This window comes from Panthera uncia, chromosome D2 (assembly GCF_023721935.1).
Source record: "Panthera uncia isolate 11264 chromosome D2, Puncia_PCG_1.0, whole genome shotgun sequence".
NCBI classification, from domain to species: Eukaryota; Metazoa; Chordata; class Mammalia; order Carnivora; family Felidae; genus Panthera; species Panthera uncia.
The window spans coordinates 76,247,595-76,266,523 of record NC_064818.1 but is presented as its reverse complement, the minus strand read 5'-3'; the positions used below and the strand labels follow the sequence as shown (position 1 = coordinate 76,266,523).

The window sequence follows — 18,929 nt, the reverse complement described above, 5'->3', positions numbered from 1 at the left end:
AGGGCGACGTCCGGCCGGCGCCCCGGCTGCACTGCAGCCCGGTGACACCGTGCAACCCTCCGCCTGCTAAAGCCAAGCTGCCGGCATCCACGCACCCGCCGCCCGCGGGGACGACGTGCTGGGGGACCGCGGGGGGGGGGTGGTCAAAGAAACCCCAACTGCACGGCCCGACCCACCGCCCAGGGTCTGTGGTCGGCGGGAAAGCCACGGCGTCCACCGCAGGCACAGCGAGGCTCGGCAGCAGGGCCTCCAGGTCGCCTGCAGCGACGGCACCACTCCTACCTGACGATGGACTCTCCTCGAAAGACCAACCCTCCCGGGCGGCCAGACAACCGTCGTCCACACCGCCTGCTACTTCCTCGGACCAACGTCGAAAGAGCCCCCTGCGTTCCCGCCAGTCTCGCCCCGCGCCTGCGCACAGCTCCTTTCGTAGGCCGAGGGGCCGTCGGAGCGCATGCTCCGTCCTTGGGCTCTTCCCCGGCAGGTTTGGAACCGCGTTGCTGAAGCTGGCTGGCGCGCGCATGCGCGTCTCCGGGACCTGGTTCTTTCCCCACTGGACAAGGAGAGGCTGGTCTTGGAATCGAAGCCTGCCGAGCCGGAAGGCGCTGTGCTTTTTCACCTCCGTCTGCTCTGGCGGAAACGCAAGCGGTGGAAGAGAGGTTCCGGGCTTGGCCTCGGCTGGCGGCTGCAGCATGGACACCCGGGCCGAGGAGGCGGGAGTGACTCGCCGCCCGATGCTGGCCTCTTCCTGGGATGCTGCCTGCGGAGCCCTGGCCCGGAGTCTCCATCTCACCCGGGCTGGTGTCGGCGCCCCGGACTTGGACTGGGAGCAGCTGCTGGCGCCGCCTGACCCGGGGTGAGTAGGGCCGGCGGGGACCGGGCCCGCGGCGCCGGAATGGTCGCGCTCCTGGGGGAGCCGGGAGGGGAGGCGGGGCCGAGCGGAGAGAGGGTGGGGGGGCCCGGGGTGCGGGAAGGACGTGATGCGGGGGCCCCGCATCTCCGCCGGGTCGCCCCCGGGGTCCGCCTCCCTCCCCCAGGCGAAACGACGGAGGCCTCTCTGTTGTCGACCCGAGGGGGCGTTAGAAAAACGAACTGTCGAGAATCCCCATCAGCTTCATTATGAGAAAGAGCCGCGTTTGCCTTTTATTGCATTCTGCTTCCCACTCTTGTGCGCACAGTAGGTGCCCCGGGAACTTTTTATGTTGAAGGAGAAGGACTGCAGAGGCTTGAGTCCACAGCCGAGGAGAAAGTAGAGGGGAAAACCCCGGTGGGTGGCGTGCCCATCTCCTTGTGACTCTGTCTTGAGCGTTTGTTGGGTGCTTGGGAGGGTGCGGGGACCGCCGTGGTAAATGGGAGTGAGTTAGAAGTCCTGGTGGCCCAATAGGAGGGTCGCGAGCAGCGTTCAGACAGGTGCACTGTGTGATAGTTTGAACAATTCTTTTCAGCCAAGATCTGGTGATTTTGAAAAGAAGCCTCAACAGTGACCAAGATGAAAACCCCTGCTTCCTTTACCTGAGATGTGACCCTAACGGAGGTGAAGAAATCGTTTCTATTGGCGTTTTAAGTTCCGCAAGAAATATGGAAGTATACTTAGGAGAGGAGTACTGTGGAACCAGTAGGGGCAAGAATGTTTGTAGTGATCTGGATAACAGGTTTGTAACTTGTTCATGCAGAAGTGTTCCCCCCAAGCAGTGTTGTTTTTCCCCAGCGTTTGTGGTATTTACTGATTCTCTGACATTGAGGCCAGCACTAAGGGAGAGAAGATAAAAACATACCAGCAGGAATAGAACTTTCTCCTTTTAAGAGATCTTGGAGATTGGGACGCCTGGATAGCTCAGTCGGTTGAGCGTCCCACTTCAGCTCAGGTCATGATCTCACAGTTCCTGAGTTCAAGTCCCGCTTCCGGCTCTGTGCTGACAGCTCAGAGCCTGGAGCCTGCCTGCTTTGGATCTGTGTCTCCTCTCTCTGCCCCCTGCCGTCCTCACACTCTGTCTCTCCAAAAGTGAATAAATGTTAAAAAAAAAAATTAAAAAAATAAAAGATCTTGGAGATATATAGTCTAGGTCACCTTTCTCAATTTTTATAAATGTGGAAATTTAGAGCTAATTGAGGGAGCTGACTAGATAGAGGGTCATACTAGGTAGTCAGACTGTTTAGACTGCAGACTACAGTGTAGTCCTTATTCTTCTTCTTGGCCTTTTTTCTACATGGACGTACAATGGTGTCTCTTCCAAAGGTAATTGGGCAGTTAGTCTGAAACACTGCATACATTTTTCTGGAAGGAACTCTATTGTGAGTAGCAGACAGGCCCAAGACTGTGCCTCCCCAGCCTATGTAACCCACAATTCAGCCTGTTATAGTTTGCTATTTCTCTAGGTTTTTTTTTTTTAAAGACTTATGTTTGGTGAGAGAGAGAGCATGTGAGTGGGGGAGAAGGGCAGAGGGAGAGAAAGAGGAGAAGAGAGTGAGAGAATCTTAAGCAGGCTTCATGCTCAGCAGGGAGCCTGATGTGGGGCTTGATTCCACGACTCTGGGCCAAAATCAAGTTTGGTGGCTCAAGCAACATTGGCACCCAGGGTCCCTGATTTTTCTCTAAGTTCTTATACAAAGATTCTACCCTAATTGAATCTCAGGATTTAAGTAATGGCTTAGAAACAACTAAAACAAATTTTTTTTAATTCGAGTATAGTTGATGTGCAATGTTACATTCGCTTCAGGTATACAGCATAGTGATTCATCATCTTTATAGATTATGCTGTGCTCACAAGTGTAACTACCATCTGTTACCATACAGTATCGTTGACTATATTCCCTACGCTGTACCTTTTATTTCCATAATTTATTCATTCCATAACTGGAATCCTGTATCTCCCATGCCCTTGAATCCATTTTGCCCATTCCTCTGGCAACCATCAGTTTGTGTTCTGTGTTTATAGGTCTGATTCTGCTTTTTTTTTTTTTATTCATGTGAAACAATTTGTTTTTAAGTTTATTGAAAATCATAAAGTAAAAGTAACTTAAATTTTATTTTCAGTGAGCACGAAATTATTTTCTACAAAAAATATTTAAAATTGGAGTCTTCCAGCCATGCTTGTAAAATAAAGGTAAGTCATCACTAAATTTTAACTAAGTTGCCAACTGCAAATGTGTTTGTGTAATTTGTGCTTCTTTTCTGGTTGGTTTCATAATATGCTTAATCTACCTTTGTTCCTGGTTGTCTTTCTATAAAAATATGGTGTCATGATAACTGCAAGCAGTTTTGGTTTCATTATATCAAGAAAGGTGGAAGGGAATTAGAGAAGTTTAGAGAAGAGCATCCAAAAATCAGGGATTTGGAGTGATGTCTTAAGTATGAAAAATACAGAAGTGAAAATTAGTGGTATCACTAGAGCCTAGAAAAGGTACCAAACCGGAGTACATAGGCCCAGGATATTAATTCTGCTTTGTTGACTAGTTAAGTGACCCTCGGCAAATCTCTTTCTTTGGAAGTACCTCATGGATGAATTAGAGGACCTAAACGGCACCTGGGTGGCTCAGTTGGTTAAGTGTCTGACTTGATTTTGACGCATGTCATGATCTCATGGTTTGTGGAATTGAGCCCCAAGCCGGACTCTGCACTGACAGCACAGAGCCTGCTTGGGATTCTCTCTCTTCTTCTCTGTCTGCCCCTCTGCCTGCTCACCCGTGTGTGTTCTCTCTCTCTCTCTTTCCTCTCTCTCTCTCTCTTTCTCTGTCTCTCAAAAATAAATAAATAGGGATACCTTAGGAGGCTCAGTTGGTTAAGCATCCAACTTTGGCTCATGATCTCACAGTTCATGATTTTGAGCCCCACTTCGGGCTTTGTGCTGACAGCTCAGAGTCTGGAGCCTGCTTTTGTTGGATTCTGTGTCTCCCTCTCTTTCTGGCCCTCCCCCACTTGCACACACACACTCTCTCTCTCTCTCTCTCTCTCTCTCAAAAGTAATAAACATTAAAAAAACTTTTTTAAATAAATAAAAATTAGAGGACTAAAAAAAACCCTCCTTGGTATTACATGAATGTTCATCATCAATTACATGAATGTTCATCATCATCATTCCTGATAGCTAAAAGCTTACACAGAAAACAACCCAACTGTCTGTCACCTAATGAATGTAATGAAAATATGGTATAGTATACCCACACAATGGGAAAGTATTTAGTCATAGAAAGCATTGAATTACTGAAACATACTATAGACATGGGTGAACCTTGAAACATTATACTGTGTGAAAGAATTTGGGGCCATATATTGTGTGATTCCATAAGTATATATATATACATATATTCATTCCATAACTGGAATCCTGTATCTCCCATGCCCTTGAATCCATTTTGCCCATTCCTCTGGCAACCATCAGTTTGTGTTCTGTGTTTATAGGTCTGATTCTGCTTTTTTTTTTTTTTTTTGCTTATTCATTTGAAACAATTTGTTCATACATATATACATATATGTATTTGTTTGATTCTATAAATCTATATATATATATAGAGATTTGTGTGATTCCATAAATATATATATATTTGTGTGATTCCATAAATATATATATGTGTGTGATTCCATAAATATATATATGTGATCCCATAAATATATATATATATTTGTGTGATTCCATAAATATATATATGTATATTTGTGTGATTCCATATATACATATATGGAATATATACGTATATATACATATATATATGGAATATATGTATGTGTGATTCCATATATATATGGAATATATATGTATATATACATATATATATAGAATATATATGTATGTATGTATATATAAGGTCTGGAATAGGCAGATGCATAGAGACTAAAGATTAGTTGTTGGCTAGGGTTGGGGGACTTGGTGGGATGGGAAGTGACTGGCAGTGGGTAAAGGGCTACTTTTTGGAGTGATGTTCTAAAATTGCAAAGGTTACACAACTCTATGAATATACTAAAATCCACTGAATTGTACGCTTTAACTCGATCGTTTGGCATGTGGATTATATCTCTATGAAGATACTTAAAAAAATTTTTTTTGTTAGTTTTGAGAGAGAGTGCGCGTGCAAGTTGGGGAGGGGCAGAGAGAGAGGGAGACACAGAATCCGAAGCAGGCTCCAGGCTCTGAGCTGTCAGCACAGAGTCCAATGCGGAGCATGGATTTGTGAACCATGAGATCATGACCTGAGCTGAAGTCAGATGCTTAACTGACTGAGCCATACAGGCCCCCTGTGTTTTTAAATTTTTTAAAAAGGAAATAAACACTTGCAACCTTTTTGTCTCCACATTACTTTATACAGGGTTACAAGACTTTAGAATAAGACAAAATAAGTAATTTCATTATCTGCTGGTGGCAAATTAACAGAACTGGTTATTCCAAGATATTGTTTTATTTAGTATATATTAATAACTTTCAGATTTATTTAAAGTGATTCCTTCATTCAAGTATTTGAATGCCTGCTGATGTTAGATACTGTGTGAGGCATGTAGGAATTAGCAGTAATATAATGAACGACTGCCCTTATGTTGCTTACAGTCTAGTGTAATGAGATAGATTATAAGCCAACTCAATGAGTAAAATGTGTCCCATATTCAGTGGTCGGGCAATGAGGGTGAAAAAGCAGAAAAGGGATAGTAGGGAGGTTAGAGGGTAGGTGTAGAAATTTAATGGGGAGATTCCTTGATTGTTGAGGACAGTCCACCTCTTTGCTGCCACACGCAAAGTTCTTGGATCATGGGTCTGATTTGACTTGTGTTTTTATGTTACATGTGGTTTTGTGTGTGTCTCTGAAGGTAAGTGCTTTTTGTAACTGTTCTTTGGAAACTCTGTGGGAGTGCAAAGGCTAGGTTGATTTAGAGAGATCCTACACCTACTAGAGCTTATTCTGGAGCAATAACATATGAAAGTTAATGGTTCCTGATGCATATTTTTGAGCATTTACTCAGTGGTAGGTACTGGGAACTTTAACACCTAATCTTCCTAACAACCATGTGAAATCATTGTTATTACCCTCCCTCATTTTATTCCTGATTCAGGTTTTCGCTTTTTCCCAGGGTCACACAGGCTCTAAGTAGAGTCATCATTGAACCCAGTTCTGTCTGATTCTGTTTCCTTTCCACGTGCTACTGTGTTGTCCATATCACACATAAAATGTCTTTTGGTTCAGAAACATGGATGAAATGAGGCAGCATAAAGTGTTGAGCAGGACGCTACTAGAGAAGCCAGAAGGGCTGTGTTCCAAGCTTGGCTCCTACTAATTTGGGTAGCCCTTTGACAAGTCAGAAAATCACCCCTGACCTCATCATTTTTGTGTGTGAACTAGCAGGTTATGTTAGACCATTTTAACTTTCCCTTATAATTCTAAATTCTAAGAGACTGACTTATTTTTAGGATTTCAGTAAATACTTTGGAAGTGCTTTTGTATTAAATAGTATTATAGCTAGCTGTGCTATGTTAAATTCTCAGATTGGTATAGTTTATTTTTATTCATTAATTTAAGTGAATGGAACTTTATTATAGTCCCTTTTGGCTATTCTGTATATTTTTTCAGTTTGAAATGATAATTTTTTTTTAATGTTTATTTATTTTTAAGAGAGAGAATGGGAGAGGGGCAGAAAGAGAGAGAGAGAGGGGATCTGAGGCAGGCTCCATGGTGACAACAGAAAGCCGGATGCGGGGCTTGAACTGAAACCGTGAGATCATGACCTGAGGTGAAGTTGGATGCTTACCCTGAGCCACCCAGACACCCCTCAAATGATACTGTTTTATATAAATAGTTCCTATGAGCCTGATAATAAATTAGAAGTGCTGACCACTACAATTTTCAGGAAAACTTTAAAAAATGAAAATGTATTTAATGTTTTGTTTTCTTAAATACATTACTGTTGCTAGTTTATGTTAAAAAGTCACCTCAAATAGTGATTATTGTTTACTATCGTTATTTTCTGGAACGTCTTTGTTTTGTAACAGTTGCTCTCCTTTGGTGAAAAGCAGTGCGTGTTCGTCAGTAAAGTTGTGGTACACATGAGGCGGGTTTCAGCCAGTTCCGCAACAAGCTCTCCTGCTCTAGGATCAAGGATAGACCTCCGGAGGGTCCAGACTATCATGGCGTCCATGGGGTCAAAGCTGTCACCTGGAGCTCAGCAACTGATGGATGTGGTTAGATTTCAGCAGCAGGTAGGTAGAAATGGATTCTCTCCAGATGACCGTTAAAAATTTCAAAAAGGTGGGGCGCCTGGGTGGCGCAGTCGGTTAAGCGTCTGACTTCAGCCAGGTGACGATCTCGCGGTCCGTGAGTTCGAGCCCCGCGTCAGGCTCTGGGCTGATGGCTCGGAGCCTGGAGCCTGCTTCCGATTCTGTGTCTCCCTCTCTCTCTGACCCTCCCCCGTTCATGCTCTGTCTCTCTCTGTCCCAAAAATAAATAAAAAACGTTGAAAAAAAAAAAATTTCAAAAAGGTGGCTTTTTTAAGGACACGTATTGACTTGGTTTTTTCTTTGAAAAAGATTGATTTAATGTTTTGAAAAGATACTGATTTAATGCGTACCTTTATTTACTTTTGTAAAATAACATTTTATAGACTTACCCTCTTCCAAAATATTTTTGTTACATATCTTCACAGTTTTCCATGAATTTACTCATTCATTCAGCAAATATTTATTAAGCACCCTCTCAGTGAATGAGGCAGTGTTTTGAGCACTTTAGAAAGTTCAAAGATTAGTCTGTAGCCTATCTTTAAGGATCTTTATAGTCTCATTTTATCTAGGCCTTTAGAAAAGAAGGAGGGGACCAGGCAAGTAAATTTGGAGGGATGCAGTTTGAGAGAGAAAATAACATGGATTAACTCTTCAGCGCTAGAAAGAACGGGATATAGCTAGGAAATGGATAGAAGTTCACTTCTCTGGGGTGAAGAAGTGGTAGGGCGAGTTGGGCTTGGGGCCGGATCATAGGGGGCTTTGAATGCTGTCTTAAAAGCTCATAGGTGGTTTTGCCTATGTTTTGGGAAATTCGAACCCAGAGTTATACATAAGAGGAATGAGAGGGTACGGTGAATCAGTAGGATGTGGGACCCCAAGGGGAGCAGCTGCCTGTTCCTGCCCTCATCCAGGTGGGAGTTAAGGAGGGTCTGAAATTGGACGTATAACCTGATGCTGGGTTGTGAGTTGCTAAGGTGACGGTGCCGTCAGGGCTTGACAGCTAACTTGATATTGGTGTCGCTGGAGAAAGATAAAAGAGTTAAAAGTGAAATTGAGGTTTTGAAGATGGGGCTCCCAACAGTATAAATGGAACCCAAGGGAGGAGGCTACTTGGGAGAAAGGAAGTTTGATTTGGGGAGTATTGAGTCATGGATGTGAATCCAACGGTGCCTGTGGCGGGAAGCAGAAGGGAGGTTTACGAGGGGCACCCCAGCAGAGGGTGGGGAAGGAAATGAAGGGAGAGCCAGAGCAAGGAAGAAGGGTCCATGAGGAGTAGCTGTGTTTGGGAAGGACACAGGGAGAGGGAAAAGGAATAGGAGAGCGGAAGACCAGCGGTGCGACCGAGTAGCAGCAGGAAAGACCTGATGTCAGGAGACCTGATGGCAGGTTCTGGTGCTGACATTTGTTTGTACTTGTGCTATCTGGTGTTGCTTCATCTTTTTGACATAAATTTCCCCAGGTTCAAAATCTAAGTGATAATACTGCTAAGATCATAGGATTCATGGGAAAGTTTAAAACAAATAGTATAATAAACAACTTGTGCGTTTCTCGTGAGATTTACCAATAGTAATTTATTTATTTTTTTAAAGTTTATTTATTTGGAGAGAGAGTGCAGCTGGGGGAGGGGCAGAGAGAGAGGGAGACAGAGGATCCGAAGCGGGTTCCATGCTGACAGCATAGATCCCAGTGCAGGGCTCGAACCCATGAGCCATGAGATCATGACCTGAGCCAAAGTCGGACGCTTAACTGACTGAGCCAGCGAGGCTTCTCAACCAATATTCATTTAGTACAGGTGTCACCAACACAATGGGCAAGAAAGGGAGACTAGCAAAGTTGACGGTGATCACAGGAACCTTGGAAAGGAGGGGTTCAAAAAAATACCAGGTTCATACTTTTCTTTCTCCTGTACCGTTATCTCACCTCGATGCCGCAGGAAGTCTCTGACTGGGCCTCCTGCTCCACCACAGTCCATGCTCCACAGGGCAAGCAGAATAATCTCAAAGGGTAAATCAGACTCGTCCTTCCCCCTGTGTAAAGCCCTCTGACTGCTTCTCTCACGCTCAGAATTAACCCAGATTCTTTACCTTGGCATCTAAGATCTGGGCCTTCTTGGACTCCTTAACCTCATCTCCTTCCTACCAAATCTCCTTGGACACCTTGCTCCAGACATGCTGATGTGTGTATTCCTCAGATACTCAGATGTGTTCGGGACCTTTGCACTCTTAACTTTTCTCTTTCTCCAGAAGCCCTTTCCCCAGACCTTGGCAAATCTGGCTTTTTCTTTTTATTAAGATACCAGCTTAAATGTTACATCCTTATTAAGACCTTCCCCAACTACCAGTTTAAAATAGCCTTTTCCAGGGCACCTGGGTGGCTCAGTCAGTTAAGCGTCTGACTCTTGATTTTGGCTCAGGTCATGACCTCATGGTTCGTGAGTTCAAGCCCCACATTGGGCTCCATGCTGAGAGCATGAAGCCTGCTTGGGATTCTCTCCCTCTCTCTCCGCTTCTTCCCCGTGCGTGTACACTCTCCCTCCCTCTCTCTCCCTTTCAAAATGAATAAAAATTAAACTGAAAACTAAATAATTAAAATAGCTTTTTCCTCCAAATCTGTATCATATTTTCATCAGAGCCTTCTTGATCATTTTGTTGTTATTTATATATTGGTCTATCTCATTAAAATGTAAGCTTCATGTGAACAGGGACCTGGTCTGTCTTGATTAAGGCTTCAGATAAGTATACGATATATAGGATTTGGATTATCAACTGAGTACTCCTTAGAGATCTTCAGGGGGTCAGTTTGAATAACCATGAGGTGGAAACCAGATTTTGAGGGATTAGGCACTAAATGGGGGTAGTTGGAATGTTGAGGTCCCAGGGTAATATGGGTTTGTTTCAAGAATGGTAGAGATAAGGAACTTGCCTGTATCAGAATTCCTTGTGATATTTATAAAATACATGGGGCGCCTGGGTGGCTCAGTCGGTTGAGCGTCCGACTCAGGTCACGATCTTGCGGTCCGTGAGTTCGAGCCCCGCGTCAGGCTCTGGGCTGATGGCTCAGAGCCTGGAGCCTGCTTCTGATTCTTTGTCTCCCTCTCTCTCTGCCCCTCCCCCATTCATGCTCTGTCTCTCTCTGTCTCAAAAATAAATAAATGTTAAAAAAAAAAAAATTTAAAATACAGATTACTGGCTGTCGCCAATGATCTGAAACCCTGAAGGCGGTTTCCAGGAATCAGTATTTCAAGCAGGCATCCCCCGGTGAGTCTTATGCATAGTATATTTTAAAAACAAATGATTGAGGACAAGGATCCTATGGAGACAGAGATTGAAAATGTAAAAACAAGAAGAAATTTTTTTGTGTGTGCAAGACTTTGGAAACATCAGAGACGGTTAAGGAATTAAAGTCAGCTCATAGACCAATTTTTATGTTTTAAAAACTTAGCTTTGGAAAAAAGGATAACATGGATAATAGATTTTTTTTGGCCATGTCTTTAAGTTTTCTTTAATTCCAAAGATACATGTTTTCTTTGCCTTGAATTTCAATCTGTTCAGAAGTAAATTAAGTAAGGCAAACCATAAGAAACTCTTAAATACAGAGAACAAACTGAGAGTGGATGGGAGTGGGGGAAAGGGGAAAATGGGTGATGGGCATTGAGGAGGGCACTTGTTGGGATGAGCACTGGGTGTTGTAGGTAAGCGATGAACCACGTGAATCTACCCCAAAAACCAACAGCACACTACACACTGTATTTTAGCCAATTGGACAATAATTTATATTATTAAACAAAAAGTGCATTAAGTAAATCATAAAAGTGCTTTCCCAGCTCTCATTCTGTTCCCTGCCTGGTGTGTATCCTGGAGTTTTCTGTACTTGTAGAAATACGTGCACGTCCTTCCATCCAACACACATGCTGTGCCCTCCCCCCTCCCCCCACTAAATCATTGTGTATGAGGACATTTGGGGAAGACAAAAAGTGATCCAGTTAAATCTTCTTTTAAACATGCTAATAAAAGACTTCTTCCAAGTGAGGAGGCTCTATTTATGGGATGATTCTTACATGATATACCTGGATTTCTAGGATTGCATATTATTAACAAACCAGAGTCTATGGAATGTCTCCCGGGAAAATGTCATGTAAGCTCTTGTCATGTATCAACTATTTGTTGAGTATAAAGTAGGGATATTTTGGGGCTCCTGGCTGGCTTAGCTGGTAGAGCCATGCGACTCTTGATCTCAGGTTATAAGCTCAAGCCCCATGTTAGGTGTAGAGATGACTTAAAAATAAAATCTTAAAAAATAAATAAATGAAGTAGGGATGTCTCATGACCAAAACTATTCCTTCTATGGAAGTTGTATAACCGCACACACCTTCCTATATTAATTTGGGCAGGGCCTGTCCTGAAGGGGAAAGAAACAACCTGGGAAGCTTTGTTAGGAGTCCTATGCCTCTCCCTGCTTCACCTGGGCTATGGGGTTGCTTGTGTTCTTGAAAGTTTTATTAACGTTGTATTTTATTTCATTACGTTTGAAGTTCAAATTTGCTGGCTTTGATTTGTTTTTGCTTTTCCGTTTGGAAAAATTGAATGGGACACTATATCAAAGTGCCCTAGCATGTAGTTTTCATTTAATGTTATCTGAGTGAAAGGGTGTGCCCCATTTTCTCGAAGAACAAATTCAGGTGTGCAAGATTTACACGGTTTACTTTTTTCACCTTTGAAATACAAATATCTTTTTTTCTTGCTTTTTCAAGGTGATAACTAAAGTTAGTCAATCCTTTCAGATATCTGACCGGATATTCAGAGATAAACAACTTTTCACAAGCCTGGAGATATATACATGTGCATATATGAAGTTATGTATACACAATAGTTTTTTGCATATTCATATATACGTATAGACATAATTCTACATGAATGCTTTCATGTTCTTTTAGGCTACTCTGTAATTGTTTTCCATATAACATGACATGGATCCATTGTTAGAAATTATTTCATACATATCCCTCTGCCTGCTTTAAAAAAATTTTTTTAATGTTTATTTCTGAGAGAGAGAGAGAGAGAGAGAGAGAGAGAGAGAGAGAGAATGAGCAGGGGAGGGGCAGAGAGAGAGGGAGACACAGAATCCGAAGCAGGCTCCAGGCTCTGAGCTGTCAGCACAGAGCCCGACGCGGGGCTCGAACTCATGAACCATGAGATCATGACCTGAGCTGAAGTTGGGACACTTACCCGACTGAGCCACCCAGGCACCCCCTTCTGCCTGCTTTTAAAAGGGCTTGTTGTACCTTGTAAGGCCAATGTACAAGAAAATTAAGAATTCAGTGAAATCAAACGACAGGAAATAGAATAGCCACTAGCACTTAAAGTTTGTTTATTTATTGCACTGCCACATAGACTTACCTCTGAATTCCTTGACAGTTAATGCAAAGAGGAAAGGTAAATCACCTAAAGAGCTTTTATTTGAAAAAAATATGAATTTTTATAATCAGTGAATTTCTTATAATCAAAATTTGATATATCAGAAAAGAAAACCTTGCATAGCAAATACCTTATTAACATTTGGATTTTTATAATTAACATTTCTGCCAAAGTAATTGTCATACGCAATTTTGACGTTGATTTCACTGCTGTTTATGTAGACTTTTCAATTTTCTGTCATTAAGGTATTTTTGCTCTGTTATACTGCTACCAAAAATCATTTAGCTTTGTCATCATGATTGAGTAAAGCTCGTTTCCACCAGAGGAGAGTTGTTTACTTTAAAACTTTTGTATAGAATTACATACATAATTTATATATATACATTTGTATAATTGTATGCTATATATATAATATGTATGTAATTCTATACAAAATATAGAAAAATTATATTGCATATAATTACATGCAATTATATACAAATTTATATAAAACTTACACATAATTTGTATATATAATATGCATGTAGTTATATAACATAATTGTATACAGTTCATCTTCTTGGAATAATTTAATTTAAGGCTTATTCAAAACTTGGATTCAATAGAAGAACACATTTCTTTCTAGAGTATTTCTTCACTTCAGTAACAGAAGTTCTGTGGAGACTCCCCTACTCCTACACCACCATCTTCTCTGGCTTTCATTATTCCCCTTTCCTGCATTGTTTATCCCTAAGTATTTATCACTGTCTCTGTCCACATGATATATTGTCTTCCTTTCTCCCTTCCTTCCTTCCATTGTTTCCTACTCCCTTATAGGTTCCACATATCAGTGATTTTCATTGGTTTTGTTTACTGTCTCATTTCCTATGCCTGAAACACAAAGTCAATTTCTGGTAAATATTTGTTGACTGAATTGAGTTTGGGGTTGGCATGATCCAGGAATCATTTTTTTAGAATATCTGGAAGATGTGTATACTGAGTTTCTTTAGCTAACCTTAATAATACTTTTCTCATTCTCTTTCACTGGGTATTGAGCAACAGTAAATATGAGATGATACCCCCGATAAGAGTGTGTAATAGAGTTCTGTGTTTTGAATTTAGGATAGAGCCCTAAAACTTAAGAGTCAAGTCCACTAGAAGTAGTTCTGCTCTTCTCTTGAGGAAGAATCCAAGAGTGCGGCACAAACAGGCCCTGTAGGGGAGATCATGTAACCTCATCACAGAAGTGAGCCAGGATCTTGTCATGAAATAATATAGCACCGGTTCAGTTGAGGCCGCAAATCATTAAGGCAGACATAGCCAAAAAGTTTGCTCATTTTAGTCATTGTAGACATCACAAATGTACCGATGGAACATCATCAGTACCTAAGAGCGTGTGAGCTATCTGGCGTGTCTTTTGTGAGAAGCTAGTAGTAGAAGGTTTCCTTAGGTTAGCTTATTATATGGGAAACTTGATGGATGATACTCAATTCTAAGAAAATTATCAATTATCGTGACTCAGTTGAGTAGTATATTTTATCGCCATAAATTAAGGAGGCCTTTGTAGTGGAGACGTGAATGTTAATGCAGTTTTACCAAGCATGCTAATATTTAATATTTCCTTTAGGGAAAAACTACAGAGAAATCATTAAAAGTCTGGACTGTGGAGTTAGGTGGCCCAGGTTCATACCCCGGTTCTGCCACTTAACTAGTTGTGTTACCGTAGACAAGTGACCTTTAGCCTGGGTCTCCTCCACCCAGTATGGGGGTAGTAATCGTAGCCTGCTTCGTGTGGACGTTTTGAGGGTCAAATGAAAGAATGCACGTCGCCTGCCTCACAGTCGTTACCCCCAAAGTTAGCTGTCATGACTGTTAACAGAGACGTGTATTTCTTTACCTTGCTCAGAATCGTATTCCCATTGGCGAGCAGCTTCAGTCGGTTTTGGGAAATCCTGGCTACAGACGTGGGATTGACCTGCAGTCATCATCTACTTCGGGGGCCTTAGACAAGTCCCCGTCCACGCCTTTTCCTTTCAGAACCGGCTTGACCTCTGGAAACGTGACTGAAGACTTGAAAGCTTGCACCGATCAAAGTCTGCAGCCACCCGGTGGCGGAAAGGCTACGAGCCTCCAAGAGTATAAAACTGTGTCACCGAGCCATGTTCTTCTTGAGAATGACCTCAAAAATGCAGTTTCTTCTCTCCTACCAAAGAAAGCAAGTGACAACTCGAACATACCTAACTCTGACTTGCTGCCTTTTCTCCAGAGTTTATGTAGTCAAGTTAGCCATCTCCGCGTGGGACGTAACACCAAGTGGCAGGAAACCGTCCCTAAGGCTGGTGAAGACATTGCTGGTGTTGCGTAAGTATTTAAGACAAGTGTGATTTAGATTTCATAGGTGGAAGAATCAGTTGGAGGAAAACATTGGTTTCACTAACTACTGCCTGAAAATGTTTCCCGAGGTCATTTTAGCAGCTTCTGCATTTTACACATTAACATACTTATAGGGAATAAATATTAACATACTTATAGAGAATAAATATTCTGTAGGGGAGAATGGATTACTTTTAAAGAGGTGTCTAAAACTGAAGATGTTGATCACTTCTTAGGCATTTTATGGAAAGGGTACAAGCATCAAATAAGGGTTGGAGTAGAAAGTTATCTGTATAAATGGGGAGGAGCCGTGGAAACCATAAGATAAACATTTGTGCCTGATTATAATCACTGAGTCATCATAGATTTTCTTTGTAGATCTTGTTTGCCATAGGCTAATTTTAGTCTGGTCATCAATGACATTTTTAAGCTTATAATCGTTTATAGTGTACAGACCCTCATCTGCTGATCTCATAATTCTAATTTTTTTGCAGCCTTGGTGTGATTAATGGGTGGCTAAGTATTTGGTATGTTTCCCCATCCTTCATGTTGATGTAATGTGTCAGGATATTGCACTAGACTGGAATTCATGACTCCGGTCATAGTTCTGGCTTAACTCTTTTGCCTTACCGGTTAAATCTTGTGGTTTAGATTTTTTTCACATGTAAAATGAGGTAGTTTTATTGGTTGAAATTTTCTTAAAGTCTCCAATAGCATTGAAATTTGAGGAGGTTAGGAAGTTATTGGAAAAAAAGTATGGTTTTCAGTAAGGATATTTATTACTTAGTAATATTTTTTAGTAAGGATTCTCGGTAAGGAAAAAAACCATTATTCTTTAGTTGTTGATAGGTTACATCAGTGAACTCTAGTTGGTATGTGTTGTGGCTAAACAAACAAAACAAAACAAAGCAAACCAAAAAAAATTAAGTTGAGATTAAAAACTGCTCTGGGGCCAGGGGAGATTGAATGTCTCCATTCCTCTCAGCTCTGTCAGTGCGAAATGAGCTAACCTTTTTCAAAATTTTATAGAGAAAGGAAAAGAATTTTCTTGGATGCCAAGTTAGGATAGTTGTGGGGGTTATGCAGTCTTCACAAAGAAGAGAGTGCTCGGAAGGAACATTTGGTGCAGGGTGATAGATGTGTTTTTACATAAAAAGTTACAAATCATCGTAATGAAGGACATTCCAGAAAATTATGGACTTTATATTTTTAGTATGTGCACGACTGTATGACTTTATTTAAGTGTTTATTTTTGAGAGAGAGACACAGAGTGCGAGTGGGGGAGGGGCAGAGAGAGAGGGGGAGACACAGATCCTGAAACAGGCTCTGAGCTGTCAGCACAGAGCCTGATGCAGGGCTTGAACTCCGGAAGGGTGAGATCATGACCTAGGCTGAAGTCGGACACCCAACCAGTTGAGCCACTCACTGTTCCCCAATGTCAGGAGTGTTAAACAACTTGCTGATTGCAGACCTTTTATAAAGATTTGTTCTTTGAGGGTAGAAATTCTCTTCATTTTTATATTCTCATTTCAGTTGTATGCTTACATGGTTAAAGAATTAAAGATTCAGAATACTTTGGACACTCAGGGTCGTGGTTGCCTGTTCCATGAGTATTTTTGGAACCTGGAAATATGTTGTACGAAGACAGCACAGCAATGGAGGCAGATTTCGGCCATGTGTGTCGGCTGCTTGTTTTAGTAGAGTTTGGTTGCTTTTGTGATGACATCAGGAATCATTGTTATATTGTGTGTGTGTGTGTGTGTGTGTTTTAATTTATTTGTAGCACGGAAGAGCAGCCTGTGTGCTCCTACTTGGAAAAGGTCCTTACTAAAAATATGGAACTGATGGAAAAGAAGCTTGTGGACTACATTGATCAGCGGATACATAAACTGCAGAAGCACATAGATACAAAGATGGCTTTGTTAATGGACGTGCTGCAGAGTCCCTGCCCCCCACCCGCCGGGATGGCCCTCCGACAGTGGGACTCTGGGGAAAGACTTTCAAACGGAGAAAGATAAGCGCTCGACACGGACCGTGCGCTACAGATATTTATTACGTATTTATTAGAAAGCCAAACCCCACAAGTTCGAGGCAAGTATTTAATGGCATTTGAGGATCACCATCTTAAGCACGGTGACCTCAGTGTTCATTTTAGCTCCACGTGTTACTGTGAATCCAGTACTGTGCGCTGAGATTTAACAACACGATAGGATTATAAATTATTAGCAGTATTTTTGTTTACTTTTATTTACTTTTTTAAGTGTTTAAGCTTTTTAAGGATTTCTATTGCAATTCATGAGTCTGTATTGTATATGTGTTGGATTTAAGTGCTGTTTTAATTTATACCAAAACCTTATGTTTTAAGGGTGTGAAAAAAATACAGTATTTGATATATTTTTCTTTTTCTAAAACTGAGTACTTAAGAATAACAACCTTTAGTTTCAATCACATAATTACATTTTATATTGTTTATTTCAGATAAAAAATTAGATGTGATGTTTCTGCAACATTAATTTACATGGGGCCATTAATTTTGCATTCTGTCATGTTGGAGGTCTATGTGGATAGGAGAGAAAAATCAGAACTGGCCTTTGTTAAGATTATTACTTTAGGTTAGCGTTTGGTGGAAAACGAGTTTGATCTCACTAAACCCAGAAAGCATAAGGAACTCTTCTTTTCTGAGCTGATAGTGGTTCTTCTTTCCAGAGCCCTTCTCTGATATGTTTCCAGCGTGAAGCACTGAGGCTCTCACAGAAGGATTAAGGCCTATGAATCAAGGAGCTCGCGGTTCTCTCTGGCAGACGTAATTTTCAGAAATGACAATGATTTCATATGTCTTGAGGGGTGGTATATTTGCATCTAAAAAATAAATGCATCTACTCTGGAAACTGTCTCGAGTAAACAGAAATAGTTTCATTTCATCTAATATTCGTTCTACGTGAAAAAGATGTTTTATACTCATTTAACGTTTTGGTGAATTTAGTTGTTTAAATAGTGAGAACCAATACAATGTTCATGTACGACTCACTCTGACCTCAGTGACAGGAGGTCTATGTACCACTTCTATCAGGCTTTTCCTAATTTAATCACCACATATGTAGCCATTAAACAGCATTTCTTGAAGAAAAATTTCTTTCAATGTTTATTAATTTTTGAGAGACAGAGAGAGCAGAGGAGAAGCAGAGACAGAGGGAGACACAGAATCTGAAGCAGGCTCCAGGCTCTGAGCTGTCAGCAGAGCCCGATGCGGGGCTCGAACTCATGAACCGAGAGATCATGACCTGAGCTGAAGTCAGAGGCTTAACCAACTAAGCCACCCAGTTGCCCCAAACAGCATTTCTTCCTGCACTCGGGAGAAGGGTGTGTCACTTAAAGCCAAACCCTTTCGTTAACGATTAGGCAGCTTCTGATAGTTTCGGTCTGTTCTTTGGCTGGGAAATCTCAATAGAGTTACAACTAGAACACCAAGTATGTCTTATAAAATGATTCCAATAATACAATATTCATGATTATGGTACTAGAAGTAATTTAGAAGAGCTTTAATTCCTGATTTTCCATTTCTTAGTTTTTCCATGTTAATGAAGGCCTAAGCTACATACATATATATATATATATATATATATATATATATATATATTAGATATTCACAGATACTGATTTTCTTATATTTGTAAATTGCTGTACATGAGTATGTTTTTCTGTAATAATTGCTTTATTGTTATTTCCTAAGAAAATACTGCCAGAATTTGCTCAACAGAAGCAGGAGACCATACATAGTATTTACAAAGTCTCTGTGAAGTCTTTTTCTCCTTGTAACTTTTCTCCACCTGTAAAAGCCAAATGTGCGAAGTCAGAGCGAGCAAACGCACCTTCACAGGCCTGCTGCGGTTTAAAGTAGCTGCAGGGGATGTGTGGTGATCAAGAAATTAAATTGAGGTGAGGGTTATGTCTTTTCATTTGCACATTT

At 41.4% G+C, this 18,929-nt stretch overlaps 1 protein-coding gene across 1 annotated transcript; it reads left to right on the top strand.

Annotated features, from left to right (window-relative positions):
- Nucleotides 1–443: 443 nt before the first annotated feature.
- On the top strand, nucleotides 444–18,552 carry CD2H10orf88 (chromosome D2 C10orf88 homolog). The gene is made up of 6 exons (XM_049645889.1): nucleotides 444–856; nucleotides 1,446–1,652; nucleotides 3,035–3,104; nucleotides 6,972–7,178; nucleotides 14,496–14,950; nucleotides 16,746–18,552. Exons 1-6 carry the CDS (start codon nucleotides 522–524, stop codon nucleotides 16,978–16,980), a joined length of 1,509 nt encoding a protein of 502 aa, XP_049501846.1. The 5' UTR covers nucleotides 444–521; the 3' UTR covers nucleotides 16,981–18,552.
- Nucleotides 18,553–18,929: the final 377 nt, after the last annotated feature.

Excerpts from the sequence above, each read along its gene's own strand:
- CD2H10orf88 (XM_049645889.1), top strand. The coding sequence starts at position 522 with ATGCGCGTCTCCGGGACCTGGTTCTTTCCCCACTGGACAAGGAGAGGC. Across the intron at positions 857-1,445 it reads CTGGCGCCGCCTGACCCGGG|CCAAGATCTGGTGATTTTGA; the intron begins GTGAGTAGGGCC and ends AATTCTTTTCAG. Across the intron at positions 14,951-16,745 it reads GAAGACATTGCTGGTGTTGC|CACGGAAGAGCAGCCTGTGT; the intron begins GTAAGTATTTAA and ends ATTTATTTGTAG.